Here is a 20,517-nt window from a genome sequence, read left to right on the forward strand (position 1 = left end):
GAGCAAATTGTCTTCATTTTACCTTTCGTGTCACAGTTGTTAAGAAAATCATTGCAACTCTTAAGTGAATTGTGGGTCCTTAAGCAAATCTGTGTCCTTCCAATGGTTGGAAGAAATGTCCACCTGGGTTCAGTTCCAAGTGGGGGGAAAAGACACTGGAAAAATGGAGGCTGCTTGGAAATATGGTTTAATGGTGGCCAGGACCACATGGCTTGAGCTCCTGAACAGAACATTTCTGATCCAGGGAAATATAATATTCTGCCTTTTCAATATTTCCCAGGATATTTCATTCTTTTTTTTTTTAACTTCAGAAACTTTTCAGTTTCCTGCAATTTTTTTTCAGATTGTTTTTTTTTAAAACATAAAAAAGAACATTAATTTTTTTTCATCCATTACATACAGCATGTCATTTGGTTACAAGCGTTTTTGCATCCATATTTTCAATTACATATACAATCACAGATTTTCCATCTAATATAACTAAAATACCTCACTTTCATTGTACAACATATATTCAATTACGATTAATATTTCTTTCTTTTCAATAAACCTAATTCTCTTACATTCTTGATTGTCTACTTAATAACAACATACTTTTATGTAGTCATTATCTCATTCTGGGATATTTTATTCTTCTTGGGGTGGGGGTGTTTAACTTCCTACACATTGACTCAATCACAGGCATATATAGGTAGTCCTCGACTTACAGCAGTTCATTTAGTGACCGTGCGAAGTTACAACGGCCGTGAAAAAGTCACTTACGACCGTTTTTCACACTTGCCACAATTGCAACATTCCCCATGCTCATATGATCGAAATCTGGCAAACGGACTCATACTTATGACAGTTGCAGTGGGGGGGGGGGCATGTGATCCCCTTTTGTGACCTTCTGACAAGCAGTCAATGGGGAAACCAGATTCACTTAATGACTGGGTCACTAATTTAACAACTATAGTGATTCACTGAGCAACAGTGGCACGAAATGTCCTAAAGTGGGATAAAATTAAATTAACATCTCGCTTAGTAACAGAAACATAGGACTCAATTATGGTCGTATGTCGAGGACTATGTGCATTGGCCAGAATTCCTAGAAAGGCACTCTACTCCCAAACGCGTTCAAGTTGCTTCCGGGATTGAGATGACGTTTTTCCGCCGCTCGACCGAAAGCTCCCCGCGTGTTCCGTCATCCCTGACGAAACTTCCGGTCTGCGGACTTGGAAGTACAGCGGGAGGCGTTTCTGCTCCCTCGTCTTGCGGTCGGCGGAACTGCATTTCCCGGCGTCCCTGGCGCCACTTTCGGATCCGGTTCCATTTTCGGTCGTACCGCGACCGTGGTTCCAGACCGATGCTGTCGGCGGGGCTGAGGGGGCTTCCCGGCCGGGCTCTACTGCTGGGCTGCGGCGCCCCGAGCCTGATCCCCGCGCGAGGCCGCAAGACCCGCTTCGACCCTCCGGCCAAGTCCAAGGCGGACCGGATCAAGGTGCCGCCGCCCGTCGACCCGGCTGAGCTGCTGGTGGTCATCGACCGCTATAGGCAGTACCGGCGGGTGGTGAACGCCCTCAGGTGAGGCCCTCCGGGACTGCTGAGCCCATCATCCCCAGCAGGGAAGGGTCCTTGGAAGGGCTGGGAAGGGTCTTGGGGGGCCTGTGAGGCTCTCGGGCCTGCTGAAGAGGAACCTCTCTCTCCCTTATTTCTCTGGGTCTGCCTGTCTATCCTCCGTCTGTCTCTATGATCTACCTAGGTCTATTATTTCTCATTTATCATCTACTATCCATCCATCTATCATCTTTCTTTCTTTCTCTATCATCTACGGAATCTGTATCTACCTATTGTTTCTCTATCATTTATCATTATTCGCCCATCTGTCTGACTATCTTCATCCATCCATCCATCTATCTATCATCTCTGTATGTCCATCTATCTATCTATCTATCTATCTATCTATCTATCTCTATCCATCCATCTATCCATCATCTACGGAATCTATCTCTTATTTCTCTATCGTTTATCATCCATCCGTCTAGCTATCTATATCATCTATGTCTACCTACCTACCTACGTATCTCTCTATCCATCCATTCATTTATCTATCTATCTATCATTTATCATCTACCATCTATCCATCTCTATTATTCATCATCTATATTTGTCTGTCTCTGTCTATATCTGTTGATCTATCTATGATTTATATATCTATAGCCATTTCTATTATTTCTCTATCCTTTATCATCTATCACCTTTGTCTCTGTCTATATCATCTGTCTATGTCTGTCTGTGATCTAGCTATATATTTATATCTGTATCTATTTATCTTTATCTATCTATTACTCATCACTATTGTTTCTCTGTCATCTATCCATCTGTCTACCTTCTATCACTTGTCTGTCTATTCTCATCCATCCCTATATATATGAAGTGGGCAGCCATATAAATTTGATTAATCCATCCATCCATCATCTTACCTATATTTATTAAATTTATTCCTGCCCATTTTGCTTGAGTGATTCTGGGAAGCTTACAATAACAAAATATTATTTTAAAAAACTGAACGGTAACATAATAGGTGCATTCAAATGAACAGAGAAATAGCCACATTGGTGGGGAGCATGCAATAGAGTGGAGGTGGGAGCTTTCCAATTGCAAACAATTGCAATTGAACAGAGATTCCACGGAAGCTTCTCCCAGGTACTAACCAGGCCCCACCCAGCTTAAATAACAGCGCTTAGGGGTGCCGAAGGATTCCCTTGTATCTGGGGAGGAAATCTTTTCACCTTCTGTCCTGGCCTCTCTGCTAGATTTGAGATGAAGGAAGAAATACGATTTAAAACCTACGATCTCAGGCACGGGGAGACGGCGAAGCTGATGAAGAAAGCTCGGGACGAGGAACATCAACACCTCATGGCCTTGAACGACGCAGAAAATAAGCGTTTACTCGAGCGGAGGTAAGACACATTAGACAGCATCAAGTTCAGGAGAAGTGATAGCATTTCCCTGGGGAGGCCAGGCGCCTAATTTTGGTTGCGATGATACAGAGGAAATGTGGGGTTCTAATTCTAGGCTGCATAAATAGAGGGATAGAATCAAGATCAAGTTTTAATACAACTCCATCAACTAATCACGATGTTACAACATAGCCAACCAACCTGCTTCAAGCAACAAAGCCAGCACTACACACACACACACACACCAATATTTATAGAAAGATGGCAGCTCCGATCACGCTTTGCTCGCGCAAGCACGAAGCCATAGGCACCAGCCTGAAGATGGCAAGTGGGACCTCGTCGAAACGTTGCCAAGATACTCTCCATCTCACACGGGAAAAGACCCGAATACGCCAAGACCTGCATATGTGTGTGTGTGTGTGTGTGTGTGTGTATACACTGTTCACATTGTGAACAGTAGGTCGTCTCTTTCTTCCCTGTTCCCACGGTAGATTGGAGCGTGTTCGGCAGGAGGAATTACTGGAGAAGGCCCGCAAGCTACAAAGTGACCAAAACAGGGTCGCCTTTCAGGAGGAATTTCTCAAGAAGAAAGAGATGGAGGTGCTTCAGTTACAGGTAAAGCAGCCAGTTGTGGCCTCTCGGCCGCTGGCTCCTCCGGCAGCCAAATCAGAGGAGGAAGAGGGGCATGGGATTCAGGGTCAGCATTAGACAACCTGAGAGCTCCAAGGGGGAAGAGGGAGTGGAGCTGGCAGAGGGAGAGAGAGAGAGAGAGAGCCCAGCCCCCAGGAGCACTCTATAAGCCTCCCAAAGCCTATGCATGCCTTGTTTTCACAAAAAATGGGCCTTTTTGCTCGTTTCCCCCCCCCCCCCAGCTCCCAGAAGCACTTTGCAGGCCTCTGAAGGTCTCTCGTTCCCTGTTTTTCACAAAAAATGAGGAGTGCAAAAACTTTTTTCTTTTAAAATTTACCTCTTCAAAATCTTGGTGCGTCTTATACGCCAAGAAAATAGGGGTAATCATAATATTTGAGGATACAATCTGGTGCCGTTTAGCTTGGATCTGATTCTTGCTTCCTCTTTGCTCTTTCCGTTGCTCCAGGAAGAAGCCCAGAATTTCATCACCCTGGAAAACCTGGACCAGCGTATCGAGGAGTGCCTCAACAAGACGCAGAACTACAATTTTGCCGTCGATAAAGAGGGGAGGATAGTTAAGAGGACGGCCATATCGTAGCCCCCTCCCCCCCCTCTCTCACGGAGGAAGGAACGTTCCATCCGGACCCCGAGGTTTGCCGTGAGCGATCGAGGAATGCCATACGGCTCCAGCCCATCAGCATCACTGCTCTCGAACGGGGAGTGGCGGATAATTCATGCTTCCCAAACTGGGCAAGCCTGGTTTGGCAACTGCTCCCGTTCTTTTTCAAGAAGACATGGATCATCTTCAGTGATTTTGGGGTGTATGTGTATTATTTTGGCATCTCATCCTCAGTTGCTTCTCATTTTCGATCTCAGTTTTTGAAAAAAGCGACCCTGCCTCTGTACGTGTGGGAAACCGTTTTGCTCCTTCCTTTCTCACAGATTGGTTTCGTCGGAAAAAGGCAACGATGTTTAGTGAAGTTATTTTGGGGGGGGGACGGACAATTGACCTATTCTCTAGGTTCTCTGGATTGCTCTGTAATTAAATACAATATTTTATTTTCTGGGTCCGAGCTGTTTATGTCAACTCTCAGTGCTGTCATGGGGACAGAATGGGGGTGGGGTGGGGGGGGAGTGCATTCCGCGCATACTGTCGGCTGGACTCGGATCTCAGATTACGGCAGCCGGCTTGGGAGGGGTGCATCTTATAGGGCAATGTGATTTATGACACAGACTGAGGGGAGGAAAGGAACGGGGTTCTGAGAGAAATCAAAACAAAGCAGAGGCTTGACTGCGAACAGATCTTGCCTAACAGTGCTCTTAATAAATGAGTGGTTTTGTATTGGAAATACCAACGGTAACAAGCGTCCCACATAAACGGTGTAGTAAAAGAATAGTCCTTAAGTTATTCCTCCAAATTCGATGGCCCTTGTATGGCCTTGTCCGTCCCTCTGCATTAACAGGAAAAACATCTTTGGGGCTATAAGTTTAGAAGGCCAGAACGGAAACTAAATGCTTAGGGCAAACACATGTCCATCCTTTGACAAAAATAAAATAAAAATTAAAATAGAATTGAATTGAATGGAACAGTGCAGAGCAGAATAGGAATAGAATAGAATAGAATTATTTATTGGCCAAGCGTGATTGGACACACAAGGGATTGGTCTTTGGTGCAGATGCTCTCTCTACATAAAAGACAAGATACATTCGTCACGAATCATAAGCTACAGCACTTAAATGATAGTCATAGGGTACAAATAAGCAATCAGGAAACGATAGAATGTAGAATAGAAATATAGAATAGAATAGAAATATAGAATAGAATAGAAATATAGAATGAAATGGAATGGAATAGAAAATATGGAATGGAAAATAGAAGAAGAGAATATAATAGATTTTTTTTAATTGGCTGTGATTGGACACACAAGGAGTTAGTCTTTGGTGTATATACGTTCTCAGTGCAACTAAGAATGCATAAAGTATACAGCTAGTAATTAAAAATAATAAACGATGAACTGCAGAATTTTAACAAGTGGCGCGGTGGCCAAGAGGTGGAACTCCCTGCCTCACAATCCGGAGGCTTATGAGTTTGATCCTAGGTAGAGGCAGATATTTCTCTCTCTCTGGACACGATAATTTATCTGCTGAATATAACTCCGCATTGGCGACAGGAAGGGCATCCGGCCATTAAAACACACTGCATGCTCCATTCAGTTCCCCAGAATCCACCCCACAAGGGATGATGGGGTCGTTAAAAGATGAGGGTGATGATGTAGGCAATTTAACATCGCCTTCATTGTTCAGAAGATCTCAAATTCACAAAGGATGTTATGTCAACAAGATGTCACAGGGAAAAGCTCCAGTTCAGGAGTGAATCTCCCAAAAGCACAAAAACATTTATTTATTTATTTATATTTCATTTATATACTTATATTTCATGTTTCTAGGCCGCCTGTCTTCCTCAAGAAAAGGGCGCTCTCTTTTTTTTTTTTCATTTCTTTTTCTGAAGTTTTCCCGTTAGGATCCCAGCCTGATAAAATTGAAAAATACAGACTTGTGATCAACAGAACTTACTGTATTGCTGCATTTTCAACTTTCAAAGAAAAGTAAAAATGTTTTTTTAAATAAAAAAAAAATCCTGGGCTGATTAACCTTCTCCAGTTGGAAACAAAATATAAAAGCCAATCACAGCACATGGACTGAACAATGTAGATTATACACCTGTGATGGCGAACCTATGACACGCCTGCCGCAGGTGGCACGTGGAGCCATTTGCCCTGTCGGCTCCAATGCTCATGCACGCACTGGCCACCTGACTTCGGCCTTTTGAGACCGTTTTCCGCCCTCCGGAGGCTTCCTTGCCTAAGGGCAAACCGGAAGTTCAGGAACGGACTTCCAGTTTGCTCGTAGGGATGGTTTTAGCCCTCAGGAGCCTTCAGAAGGCCTCCCTGAAGGCTCCGGAGGACAAAAAACGACCCTCTAAGCAAACCGGAAGTGACTTCCGGAGCGTTCAGGGACCTTCAGGAGCTTCGCTGAAGGCTCCGGAGGGCTAAAACCGGCCCTACAAGCAACCCGGAAGTCATTTCCGGTTTGCTCGTAGGACCGTTTTTCACCCTCCGGACCTTCAGGAGGATTCTCTGATGGCTCCGGAGGGCAAAAACCGGCCTTACAAGCAAACCAGAAGTTACATCCAGTTTGTTCGTAGGGCCGTTTTTCGCCCTCCGGATCAGGGAAGGCTCTGGAGGTCGAAAATTGACACTACGGACGAACTGGAAGTCACCATTCTCGAACTTCCGGGTTCCCCATATGTCCGTTTTTCACCCTCCGGAGGCTTCAATTCATATACAGACAGTCCTCGATTTACAACAATTCTTTTAGTGAGCGTTCCAAGTTACAACAGCTCTGAAAAAAGTGACTTACGACCATTTTTCACACTTGCAACCCTTGCAACCTCCCCTTGGTCACTTGATCAAAATTCAGGTGCATGGCAACTGACTCAGATTTATGGCGGTTGCTGTGTCCCAGTGTCACGTGAAGAAGCGTGTTCCTAACTTAATCACGCCTGTGATTCTCTTAACAACTGTGGCAAGAAAGGTCGTTAAAGGGGGCAAAATGTACTTAAGAAATGTCTCGCTGAGCAACGGAAATGTTGGGCTCAATTGTGGTCATAAGTCAAGGATTACCTGTGCTGGTCACTTTATAACAGCTACTCTTCACATTCTTGCCTTTATCAGCCTGTATTCTGTAATCCTGTCATCGCGCCTCGGCTTACTCTATTTAGGAAGACCAGAGTTGCTCTTGGTTTACTCTGCAGAAACCTTGAATTATCTGTTCTGACCCAAGAGCCTGAAGCAAACTCCTCGTCCCAACTTTTATTAATTGACTGTGAATTCTGCTCATTCGCATCCAGCAAAGTCTTTCGAGGGAGGATTTACAGTCACAGACCTTATCCGGCTTGGAGACCTGCCAGGCCGATCTCTGCAGAACTTGGCCAGGAGTCTCGGAGAGTCACGAACCAATGAAGCGAACTAATTGTCTCCTGCAAGCTCCACTCCTCTTTTGCTCTTCTTTTATTTCCTCTGGGAGGGTCCACCACACCAGTGGCCTTACTCCCAAGTCCACCCCTGTTCTTTAGCTGCTCCTTTCGTCTGGCAACTCTGCACATGCGCACACTGGGAACAGGCTCCAGCTGTTCTTCTGCCCCACTGATATCCGACCCCAAAGGCAGCTGAGAATAGTCAGACAGCTCTGGCCCCCTCTCTGCCTCTGACACAGAGCCCTCATCAGAGCCTTCCCCAGACACCAGGACTGGCCCAGGTTCCTCCCCAACCTCCTCACTGTCCGAATCTGCTACCAGCTCAGGTGGCGGGCCACAACATTATCTCTAAACACCCTTACAATTATATTTTTGTGTTTCCCTTTTGGAATATTGTTTATTCTGTCTTCATGCCTTGCTCCTTGGACAACCTATTTCCTCAAACCATGTAATAATGCAAAGAGACTGTTTCATTGAAGGCCATCCTGCAATCCATCTTGCCAAAGATGTACCGAGAAGCTCTCCTACAATGGATCTTTTCATCCAGTAGCACGATCTTCTCCAGAAGAATCCAATGTTTTGGCCCAAAGGTGCTTTTCCAAATATCAAGTGGATTTACTTGTTTGTTTGTTTTTCTTCCTGGAAAATGTTTCGCTTCTCATCCAAGAAGCTTCTTCAGAACTTCAATGAGAAGCGAACCGTTTTTCTGAGGAAAAGAAAGTCCAGCCGAAAAGAAAGGAACTTTGGGGGACAACCACGGATGGATGATGGAGGTTCTCATCTAAACAAAATCCAATAGCTTACCAGTAAGTGCTTCACCCCTTTATCACTTGGGACTTCTGGAAATGGGCAGCCTCCTCCATCACAAAGTTTGCTCTCTTCAGAGACCTGGAAACAAACGGGGAACTCATCAAATTTGCAGATGACACCAAGCTGGCAGGAATAGCCAACACTCCAGAAGACAGGCTTAAGATACAGAAGGATCTTGACAGATTTGAACATTGGGCACTATCTAATAAAATGAAATTCAATGGTGAAAAGAGTAAGGTTCTACATTTAGGCAACAAAAATGAAATGCACAGGTGCAGCATAGGTGGTACTTTGCTCAACAGTAGTAACTGTGAGAGGGATCTTGGAGTCCTAGTGGACAACCATTTAAACAGGAGCCAGCCGTGTGCAGCAGCTGCCAAAAAAGCCAACACAGTCCTAGGCTGCATCAATAGAGGGATAGAATCAAGATCACGTGAAGGGTTAATACCACTTTATAAGGCCTTGGTAAGGCCACACTTGGAATATGGCATTCAGTTTTGGTCGCCACGATGTAGAAAAGATGTGGAGACTCTAGAAAGAGTGCAGAGAAGAGCAACAAAGAGGACTAGGGGACTGGAGACTAAAACATATGAAGAACGGTTGCAGGAACTGGGTATGTCTAGTTTAATAGAAAGAAGGACTAGGGGAGACATGATAGCAGTCTTCCAATGTCTCAGGGCTTGCCACAAAGAAGAGGGAGTCAAACTATTCTCCAAGGCATCTGAGGGCAGAACAAGAAGCAATGGGTGGAAACTAATCAAGGAGAGAAGCAACTTAGAACTGAGGAGAAACTTCCTGACAGTCAGAACAATCAATCAGTGGAACAGAAATTGCCTCCAGAAGTTGTGAATGCCCCAACACTGGAAGTCTTTAAGAAGATGTTGGATAGCCATTTGTCTGGAACGGTATAGGGTTTCCTGCCTAGGCAGGGGGTTGGACTAGAAGACCTCCAAGGTCCCTTCCAACTCTGCTCTTGTAATTGTAATTGAAATTGAAATGAGGCGAGGGAAGAGAAAAGGGCAGATTAACAGAGTTCGAAGGGAACTTGTAGGTCATCTAGTCCAGTCCCCCCCCCCAACCCTACACCACTGATGGCAAACCTTTGCATGCCTGTTTTTTGACCGGTTTTTTTGAGATTTTTCAGGCTGTTTTGGGGTTGTTTTCCAGCTGTTTTCCGGCACCTGCAAAGACCGGAAACCAGAAGAGCAGCTGGCGCCAGTGCACATGCCCACGGAGAGGGCTCTGGATGCCACCTCTGGCATGTGTGCCATACGTTTGCCCTCACGGCCCTCCACCATTTCTGACAGACGGCAGTCCAGTCTCTTCTTGAAAGCCTCCAGTGGTGAAGCTCCCACAACTTCCGAAGGCAACTTCTATTCCACGGGTTGATTGCTCTCACGGTCAGGAAATTCCTCCTTAGTTCTAGGTTGAATCTCTCCTTCGGGGCTTTGGAGAATAACTTGACCCCCTCCTCTCTGGGGCAGCCCTTCAAATATTGGAAGTCTGCTACCAAGTCTCCCTTGGTCCTTCTCTTTCCTAGACTGGCCATGCCCAGTTCCTGCAACCATTCGTCAGATGTTTCATCCTCCAGTCCCCTCATCATCTTGGTTACAAATTAACAGAGTTGGAAGGGACCTTGTAGGTCATCTAGTCCAACCCCCCCTATTCAAGCAAGAGACTGTTTCTGACAGATGGCAGTCTGATCTCTTCTTGAAAGCCTCCAGGGATGAAGCTCCCACAACTTCCGAAAGCAACTTCTGTTCCATGGGTGGATTGCTCTCACTGTCAGGAAATTCCTCCTTATTTCTAGGTTGAATCTTTCCTTCGGGTGCTTTGGAGAATAACGTGACCTCCTCCTCTCTGGGGCAGCCCCTCAAATATTGGAAGGCTGCTATCCTGTCTCCCCTGATCCTTCTCTTCACTAGACTAGCCATGCCCAGTTCCTGCAACTGTTCATTGTATGTTTTACCCTCCAGTCCCCTAATCATCTTGGTTACTCTTCTCCCCACTCTTTCTAGAATCTCAACATCTTTTTTATAGTGTGGTGACCAAAACTAAAACAGTAGATTCAGGTCTGCCTTCCCTGAGCTGGCAGCTAACCAAAGTCTTGGTCCACAGCTTCTGTCCTCTTTGACTAGCTGGCTACCTGGCTACCTATCATCCGTTTAATGCATCTGGGATGAGCAATGTGGACAGGGGATCGAGGCTAGCGTTGACGTACCTCCAAGCTTTCAGGGAATGCAATTGATCGCTTCCCTCCGGGCTTCCAGCCGTGGGTCCAGTGCTGAGCTCTTGCCAGCTGCACGCTGATAGAAAAAACGATGCAGAAGGAGACCAAGAGGGATCTTTTATACGCCATGATGTGGTCTTCAACCCTGCTATCTCTGCGGAATCTGGAAGGATGGGGAAGAATGGAAATGAGGAAATCTTTATTGGCAGGTCTCAAGCCAGTCCTATTAAAAGATGTGGGAGGTTAGCACCCACTCCTCTCCTAGGAGAATGAAATATTCTAGGAAATATCGAAAAAGGCAGAGTATTATATTTCCCTGGATGAGAAATGTAGAAGCAGACTCACTCTGAATAGCCCCCCGCCCACCCTCCTCAACAGCCCACAGCAGTTGTCAGCACTTAAGAGATGAAGAGATAGATAGCTCTATTCATAAGCAAACGCCCTCCCCCAAGATCCAACAAAGGTAGGATTAGCCCTCTACCTATCTAGCAACAGAACTCACCACCTGGCACCTGAGGAGATTACATCACCCAGCAAGGCTCAACCAAGCTTGGGACTCAAGACACTACCAGGTTTACCCCTGCATGGCCCCATGGGAGTCTGACACCAATCAGAATACATTCCTTACACAGGAACAGGAAGCTCCAAGGCGGGGGCCCAAGAGAGGGTATAAAAAAATTGCTGCAAAAATTGCAGACTACAAAAACCATTTGCCCCACTCAGGTGACCCTGAGGACAGAGATAAACCTCCAAGTCACCTCAGCAACCCTCTAAAAGGAGGCAAATGACCAGCTGCCTGCAAGGAATATCAATCCTTCCATTCCCTACCATGCAGTCAGAGCAGAATAAGCTTCTGGGATGAGAAGCGAAATGTCTTCAAGAGAAGACCCACCTATTCCAAGTAGCTGGCCTGGCTCAACTTTGATCTAACCATATCGCTCCTGACGGGTTTTTAATTGGGTATTTTAATTATATTTAATTATTTAGGGGTTTTTTAATCACTGTATTCTAATTGTTTTTTATTCATCAGCCGACCTCCTCCTTGTGTATGTCTCGGTATATGTCTCTGTTATATGTTTGTTTTGTCCACATATTTATTTCATATGTTTCATTGTACGCCGCCCCGAGTCCTTCGGGAGAGGGTGCGGCTAAGAAATAAATATTTATTTATTTATTTATAGAAAAAAAACAAGAAAGTCCAGTTGCCTCGTGAAAAAAAGCACCTTTGGGACTCTAATGTTCAGGAGGAAGGTTTGGAGGCAGCAATGGGCGCTGAGGCATCCTTGCTGTTTTCTGGTTGTTTTCTTGCACTAGCATTGATGATGTTCCCTAGTTGGGTCATGAAACGTCTGCAAGAAAACAACCAAGCTCAGAGGGCACCAAGGACCCCACAGTCCTCCTCCTCCTCCAATCCCATTCCCTTGTAGCATTGATGACGTTACCTAGTTGGATCACGAAATATCTTAACTTTAGTTTACTTTTATTTGGACTTTTATACCGCCCCCTCTCCCCAAAGGGACTCGGGGCGGTGTACAGTCAGATAAAACACATCAATAGATAGAAAATACAAAGATAAAACATAAAAGAGGAGGCGATAAGAAACTGTACATAAAGCAAATATCTGCAAGGAAACAACCCAGCTCAGAGCACCAAGGAGCCCTCATTCCAACCCTGAGCTAGAAATATTCTCCTTTATTGGTAGTAATCTATACTGCTGGCCCCACAACCATCTTTCTTTCTTTCTTTCTTTCTTTCTTTCTTTCTTTCTTTCTTTCTTTCTTTCTTTCTTTTCCTTCCTTCTTTTTCTTTCTTTCCTTCTTTCTTTTTCTTTCTTTCTCTTTCTTTTCCTTCCTTCTTTTTCTTTCCTTCCTTCCTTCTTTCTGTTTCTTTTTTCCCTTCCTTCCCCCTTCCCTCTCTTTTTCTTTCTTTCTTTCTTTCTTTCTTTTCCTTCCTTCTTTTTCTTTCTTTCCTTCCTTCTTTCTGTATCTTACTTTCTTTCTCTCTTCCTTTTTCCTTCCTTCTTCCTTCCTTCCTTCCTCCTTCCTTCCTTTCTTTCCTCTTTTCTTCCAACCTTTCTTTCTCTTTCTTCCTTCTTCCTTGCCTCATTCCTCCCTTTTTCTTTCCTTCCTTCCTTCTTTCCTTCCTTCTTTCTGTCTCTTTCTTTAACTTTGGTCCTTCTTTCTTTCTCTTTCTTCCTTCTTCTTCCCTCCCTCCTTTTTCTTTCCTTCCTTCCTTCCTTCCTTCTTTCCTTTCTGTATCTTTCTCTTTCTTCCGTCTTTCTCTTGCTTGCTTCCTTCTTCCCTTCTTCCTTTCTTTTCTTCCTTTCTTCCTTCTTTCCTTCCTTGCTTCCTCTTCCTTCCTCCCTCTTTCCTTCCTTCCACCCTCCCTCCTTCCTTCTTTTTCTTTCTTTCCTTCCTTCTTTTTCAGAGCATCTACTGCTCACATCAGTTGTTTCAAGAGCCCAACTGCACCTAAGAAGGACCTTTTTTCTTTCCTTCAAAAAAAAAAACCCCCCTTTGCCCTGATTTGTTTTCCTAGGACTGAGGAAACTTTAAACGATGCCAAACAAAAAATGAAAATTGAGCAAAGAACGATACAAGCAAACAGGCACATTGCCACTCCCTTCTTTCAATAATCCAATCGTCCAATTTTGCAAGGCTACAAGGGCAGTTCGTTTCACTCGTGCCCCCAGGTTCAGCCACCACCCACGTCTCACTGATTGGGGTGTGCAAAAGCTCTGCACCTTTGCCATCTTACATTGCCTGCAATTGCAATAAGGATATCTGCCCCATTGAACACCCAGTTTCGTATCCCTCCCTTCATCCAAGTTGCTAAGGAGATGCAAACTTCTCAAGAGAAGCTTAGCCCAAATAATTCTGCTCACCTCTGATGAATTCTTAAGTCCTCCTCCTCCGTCCGTAGATCTGGCCGAAGCTCAAGCGCAACGCTGTGGATACTTATAGTCCTTCCTATGTGCCGGGAAAACCATTGGTCACCCAATTTGACGTTAGCTGCATCTTAAACTGGGTGGAAGGTCTTTTGAGTCTCCAGGATGCTTTGCTGAGGTTGTGCAATGCTGGGACTTTTTCAGCAGTCTGTCTTTGGACTCTCTCGAGCTTGCAAAGACTTAATGAAAAAGCCTTATAAAATATTTAGCATCGGTTGGTCTCAGCCGGCAAGTGGCCTACATTAAGCTTGCAAGCTAAGCAAGATTGGCTGTGGGGAAAATTTGGATGGGACAATAGCAATAGCGCTTAGACTTATAGACCGCTTCACGGTGCTTCACAGCCCTCTCTAAGTGGTTTACAGAGTTGGCCTCTTGCCCCCAACAATCTGAATCCTCATTTTACCCATCTCGGAAGGATGGAAGGCTGAGTCAACCTTGAACTGGTCAGGATCGAACCGCTGGCAGTCAGCAGAATTAGCCTGCAATATTGCATTCTAACCACTGCGTCACCAGGAAGGAGAATGAGAAAGGGAATTAAGAGAGGAAGGAAGGAAGGAAAGAAGGAAGGAAAGAAGGAAGGAAGGAAAGAAGGAAAATAGCAATAGCCCTTAGACTTATATACCGCTTCACAAGGCTTTAGCCCTCTCTAAGCGGTTTACAGAGTCAAACTTGAGCCGGTCAGGATCGAACTGCAATGTTACACTCTAAGCACTCTGCCACCAGGGCTCTTGTTGTCACATTAAGAATCTTTCTTACTATCACTGTTTCTACAGCGAGTTGTGAAAGAAGTTTCTCAAAACTTAAACTAATTAAAACATGTCAGAGATCTACAATGAGCCAAGAAAGACTGAGTAATCTAGCAATACTGTCCATTGAGAGAGACTTTAATGTAGATTTCAATTCCGTTGTTGAAAAATTTGCGCTAATTAAAAGCAGGCGAATTTAAATTAATCTGTATATACAGATTGATATCTTGCACTTCTATTGAAGAATTACAATTAGAGGTACAGGATTGAGGAAGTTGGCTCCATCTAGCCCAGTCTTGGATCATCTCCAGGGTATGGTTCCATTTTGATGTTTAGTTTTTGTTCTTGATATTTTTTGTCGTTTACGATGGTTGTGAGGCGACATATAATAGCATGGCCCATGCTAGGTTACTACATTTGTAGATTTGTATTCATAGACCTGCTGAAAATGTGGAGAATGTGGAATGCATGTTCGCACTCAATAAAGTGTTTGAAAATAAACTTGTATTTAGATGCATTTTACTTTAATTACATCAGTATTTTCATAACAAACAATACATGTGCTTAGGGGGTAAGGGTTTTTTAACTAATCTAGTGGAAGAGACTCGAGTGCTAAAATCCACGGGTTAGGGGGCGCAAATTACTTGCCTTGCCCCGGGTGCTGACAACCCACGCTACGCCACTGGGAAGGAAAGAAGGAAGGAAGGAAGGAAGGAAGGAAGGAAGGAAGGAAGGAAGGAAGGAAGGAAGGAAGGAAAATAGCAATAGCCCTTAGACTTATATACCGCTTCACAAGGCTTTAGCCCTCTCTAAGCGGTTTACAGAGTCAAACTTGAGCCGGTCAGGATCGAACGGCAATGCTACACTCTAAGCACTCTGCCACCAGGGCTCTTGTTAGGGAATTCTATAATTAGGTAGTCCTCGACTTATAACAGTTCATTTAGTGACCGTTCAAAGTTACCAATGGCCCTGGAAAAAGTTACTTTTGATCGTTTTCCATACTCACAACCGCTGTGGAACCCCCAGGGTTACGTTATCACTGGGCAACTGATTCATACTTAGGACGGTTGCAGTGTTCCGTGGTCTTGTGATACCCCTTTTGCGACCTTCTGGGCAAGCTAAGTCAGTGGGGATCCCAGATTCACTTAACAACCATGTGACGAACTTTAACAACTGCAGTGATTCACTTAACAGCTGAGGGGAGATAGGTTGTAAAATGGGGCAAAATTCCCTTAAAAAATGTCCCACTTAGCAACAGAAATTCTAGATAAGACAGAGACAGAGATAGATAGATGATAAATAAATAGATGGAGATGTTAGATTAGATAGATAGATAGATAGATAGATAGATAGATAGATAGATAGATAGATAGATAGATAGACAGACAGACAGACAGACAGACAGACAGACAGACAGACAGACAGACGGACGGACAGACGGACAGACGGATGGATAGAATAATAGATGATAGATAGGATAGGATAGATATAGATAGATGGAATAGAGATAGATAGATGGATGGATGGATAGATAGATAGAGATAGATAGACAGACAGACGGATAGGCTAGAGATAGATAATAGATAAATAGGTAGGTAGGTAGATAGATATGGATAGATAGATGGAATAGATAGATAGATAGATAGATAGACAGACAGACAGGAAGGATAGAGATAGATAATAGATAAATAGGTAGGAGGTAGTTAGGTAGGTAGGTAGGTAGGTAGGTAGGTAGGTAGGTAGGTAGGTAGGTAGGTAGATAGATAGATAGATAGATGATTGATAGATAGATAGATAGATAGATAGATAGATAGATAGATAGATAGATAGATAGATAGATAGATAGATAGATAGATAGATAGATAGATTTCGGTTTCATGTCTGAGCAGGAGGTTGGACTAGAAGACCTCCAAGCTCCCTACCAAATCTGTCATTCTATTACTTTGTTTCTCTTCCTTTGTGTCAGAAGAAATCTAGCAGAAATAATGGGATCGGGGAAGGAAAGGTACCAGCTAGGGGAAACTGAGCGGAGCTAATGGGGGGACAGAGAAGGCAAGGGACCAGCCAGAGAAATTGAGCAGAGCTAATGGGGGGTGAGGTAAGACTGGGGGCTAGTAGCAAAGCTAATGGGGCAGAGAAGGCAAGAGGCTAGCGAGGAGAAGTTATTGGCCAAATCTGGATCTCGGCTTGTGCCCAGGCACGCACTATTAAGCAATCCAGGACAGGAAGATCATTTCATTAAGATTTACTGGGAACGTTCCAGTTCAAAAGCATTCTGTTGTTGGAAGAAATGTCCTTCTGGGTTCAGTCCCAAGTGGGGGGGAAAAAGACACTGGAAACATGGAGGCTTCTTGGAAAGATGGTTTAATGGTGGACAGGACCATATGGCTTGAAAAGGGGGATCACAGGCTTCCAGATGTTGGGTGAAGAAAAAGAGAGAAAGAAGGGGGCTTGCTGGGTTTTTATACTCTGTTCGGCCCCACCTCTCTGTTTCCTGTTTCTGTGTAAGAAATGTATTCTGATTGGTTGTCAGACTCCCATGGAGTCCTGCAGGGGCAACTCTCTAGGCTGTGTTTTGAGTCCAGGTTTGATTGAGCATTGCTTCTTCCCAGACGTTCTACTCCCCCTCCCCACCTGAAAAGAACTCTGTTTCAACTGCCACTTGCCTCACATTCCATTACCTCAGTTCAAACTGGCAGACGTTCCACTCCTTTGCTCAGAAGCGATCTGAGTGCCTACTCCTTCCACCTATGGAAATGCTTCCGGACTCAAGGCATGATATTCCCTTATGTGTTTCAATCACCGACCACCACTGAGGCAACGGATTGAACCGGATTTCTCCTGCATTGCCCAATCTCATAGTTTCATTGCGAAGCCCGGATATCCAGCTAGTATTTAGTATTTAAAGAGAATGGGGACCACCCTGCTGACTGTCTTGCAATCCAGGACTGAGCTGAAAATATTCTTTGACTTTGCAATTATCAACCTGGGTCTTGCTTAAGTGCCCAATATTAAAACCAGAGACGCCAAGTGCCAAAGGCCACAATTTCCAGACAATTAGCTGATTTGAAACAGGAGTGGACAGATTATTAAATCCAACCCTGCAAATATTATTAAGTGTTTCCAGATCTTGTCCAGGGCTGAGAAATCTGCAAACAGGTTGATTGACTCTGATGAAGGTCGAACAAGGAAAGAAGCAAAACAGAATTTCAACCCCAGATAGATGACCCCGGTTAATAGTTGGTATTACTCATTGATATTCATTCCTGGATTGGAGGAAGGGATTTAGAAATGGGACCATCGGGTTAGAAGGGACCTTGGAGGTCTTCTAGTCCAACCCTCCACTCAAGCAGCAGACCTTTCTATGCCATTCTGGGTAAAATGGTTGTCCCAATTTTTTCTTGAAAACCTCCAGTGGTGGAGCATTCACAACTTCCGGAGTGAAACTGTTCCATTGTCAGGAATTTTGTTTCCATAGTTCTAGGTTGCTTCTCTCCTTGAATAATTTCCACCTGTGACTTCTTTTCCTGCCTTCAGGTGCTTTGGAGAATAGGTTGAACCCTCCCCCCGTTCTCAGTGACAGCCCCTCAAATATTGGAAGACAGCTATGTCCCATCTCACCCTTCTCTTGTAGGTTAGACATAACTTCTTCCCTCAACTTTTCATCGTAGAGTTTAGTATTCAGAGCACTTGTGCTACGACAGTGAAGGCCAACCTTTTTGTTATTGTTGAGTGCCAAAAATGCGAAAGCATGCTTGCATCCATAATGCGAAGTGTTGCCCCACATGTGCAAGCATGCACACACACACACACGCTCCTCCACATGGGCGCTGCATTGCTCAGGTCCAAGCTGAGCTTGGTATTTCCTCCGGGGGGCTAGCGGAGGCCATTTTCAACCTCCCCAGGCTCCAGCTTCCAGAGCCTGGGGAGGGCGAAAAATAGGCCCAATGGCCAACAAATTTCCGGTAGACCCACTGGGTCTGTTTTTTGAACATCCGGTTGGCCCGGCCTCTTTTTCGCCCTCCCCAGGCTCTGGAGGATTTTCTAAAGCCTTGGGAGGGCAAAAACTGCATTTCTCAGCCCTCCGGGAGGCAGAAAATCAGCTGGCTGGAGCACTGGAGCTGATGGCTAGCGTGTCAGTAGATACGGCTCCGCGTGCTGCCGGTGGCACACATGCCATAGGTTCGCCATCACGATTCTAGGGCCTCAGCCTCTGTTGTGTATCTGGACATAGTATTCTGAGAGTGGCTTCACTGGTGTGCTACGCAGTGCTATTATCACTTCCTGTGACCTTGGAACCATCCTTCTGTTGATGCAGCCTAGGATTGCTTTGGCTTTTTTGGCAGCTGCAGCACACAGCTGGCTGGTGTTGAAGTGATGAAATGCTCCATCCCTGGAGGTTTTTAAGAAGACTTTGGGCATTTGTCCAGAATCATATAGGACATTTTTGAGGACATTTTGAGGCCGTTTTCCAGGCCATTTCCAGGCCATTTTCCAGGCCATTTTGAGGCCATTTTCCAGGCCATTTTGAGGCCATTTTCCAGGCCATTTTGAGGCCATTTTCCAAGCCATTTTGAGGCTGTTTTCCAGGCCATTTTGAGGCCATTTTCCAAGCCATTTTGAGGCCATTTTCCAGGCCATTTTGAGGCCATTTTCCAGGCCATTTTGAGGCCATTTTCCAAGCCATTTGAGGCCATTTTCCAGGCCATTTTCCAGGCCATTTTCCAGGCCATTTTGAGGCCATTTTCCAGGCCATTTTGAGGCCATTTTCCAAGCCATTTTGAGGCTGTTTTCCAGGCCATTTTGAGGCCATTTTCCAAGCCATTTTGAGGCAGTTTTCCCAGCCATTTTGAGGCCATTTTCCAAGCCATTTTGAGGCTGTTTTCCGGGCCATTTTGAGGCTGTTTTGCAGGCCATTTTGAGGCTGTTTTGTGGGCCATTTTCAGGCAGTTTTTCCAGGCCATTTTGAGGCCGTTTTTCTGGGCTATTTTGAGGCCGTTTTCCGGGCCATTTTGAGGCCATTTTCCAGGCCATTTTGAGGCCGTTTTCCGGGCCATTTTATGGACCATTTTGAGGCCGTTATCCAGGCCATTTTGAGGCCATTTTCCGGGCCATTCTGAGGCCGTTTTCCAGGTTATTTTGAAGCCATGTTGCAGGCAATATTGAGGCCATTTTTCCAGGCCATTTTGAGGCCGTTTTTCCAGGCCATTTCCAGGGCGTTTTCCGGGTCATTTTGGGGCCGTTTTCCAGGCCATTTTGAGGCCGTTTTTCCAGGCCATTTCCAGGGCGTTTTCCGGGTCATTTTGGGGCCGTTTTCCAGGCCATTTTGAGGCTGTTTTCCAGGCCATTTTGAGGCTGTTTTCCAGGCCATTTTGAGGCTGTTTTCCAGGCCATTTTGAGGCCGTTTTTCCAGGCCATTTCCAGGGCGTTTTCCGGGTCATTTTGGGGCCGTTTTCCAGGCCATTTGAGGGCCGTTTTCCAGGCCATTTTGAGGCTGTTTTCCAGGCAAATTTGAGGCTGTTTTCCAGGTCATTTTGAGGCCGTTTTCCAGGTCATTTCCAGGCTTTTTTCCAGACCACAATGGGTTGAAAACAGCCCAAAAAACAGCCTGGAATCAGCCTGAAAACGCCCCAAAAATGGCCTGTTTTTTGGCCGTTTTTCAGGCCATATTTAGGCCATTTTCCAGCGCTCTGGCACACACGAAGACCTGCTGGCCGGCATGCATGTGCGAGTCAGAAAGCAGAAGAGCAGCTGGCGACGGCCCAGGTGCCTTCAGAGAGCGCTCTGCGTGCCACCTCTGGTACACCTGCCATAGGTTTGCCATCACGGATACAGGATCTCCTGCTCCAGCTGGGGGTTGGATTAGAAGACTTCCAAGGTCTCTTCCAATTCTATTGTTCTATATTCTACGCTTCCCTCCAATCTGGACGTAGCGAGCAAAAGAAAAAGCGAGCGATCAAAACAAGCAGAAAGTCAACACAGTGTAAGACGTCTTGGCATCCACTGCTGGTGTCCTTGTTCCTAAAATTGCCCAGAAAATCTCATCCGGATCTCCTCTTGATAGCTAGAGACCTAAATCATGGGTACTGCTGTTGAGCCAAATGCTGCCTATTCTATAGCAGTACCTCTAGTATATACTGTGTGGTTTTTCTAACACGTTTTTTTTTTAGCACCGA

The 20,517-nt window shown here is 45.1% G+C and overlaps 2 protein-coding genes across 2 annotated transcripts; one reads left to right on the forward strand and one right to left on the reverse strand.

Moving 5' to 3' along the window:
- The first annotated feature begins 1,210 nt into the window (after positions 1–1,210).
- Positions 1,211–4,631, forward strand: MRPS26 (mitochondrial ribosomal protein S26). Its single transcript, XM_081960061.1, has 4 exons — positions 1,211–1,563; positions 2,796–2,942; positions 3,434–3,557; positions 4,039–4,631. Exons 1-4 carry the CDS (start codon positions 1,346–1,348, stop codon positions 4,168–4,170), a joined length of 621 nt encoding a protein of 206 aa, XP_081816187.1. The 5' UTR covers positions 1,211–1,345; the 3' UTR covers positions 4,171–4,631.
- A 1,368-nt stretch (positions 4,632–5,999) lies between these two features.
- Positions 6,000–10,786, reverse strand: LOC309395688 (progonadoliberin-2). Its single transcript, XM_081960156.1, has 3 exons — positions 10,640–10,786; positions 8,413–8,496; positions 6,000–6,102 (listed from the first exon to the last, which is right to left on the reverse strand). Exons 1-3 carry the CDS (start codon positions 10,775–10,777, stop codon positions 6,064–6,066), a joined length of 261 nt encoding a protein of 86 aa, XP_081816282.1. The 5' UTR covers positions 10,778–10,786; the 3' UTR covers positions 6,000–6,063.
- Between the last annotated feature and the right edge of the window lie 9,731 nt (positions 10,787–20,517).

Source organism: Natrix helvetica (assembly GCF_964273705.1).
Source record: "Natrix helvetica genome assembly, chromosome: 7".
NCBI lineage: Eukaryota > Metazoa > Chordata > Lepidosauria > Squamata > Natricidae > Natrix > Natrix helvetica.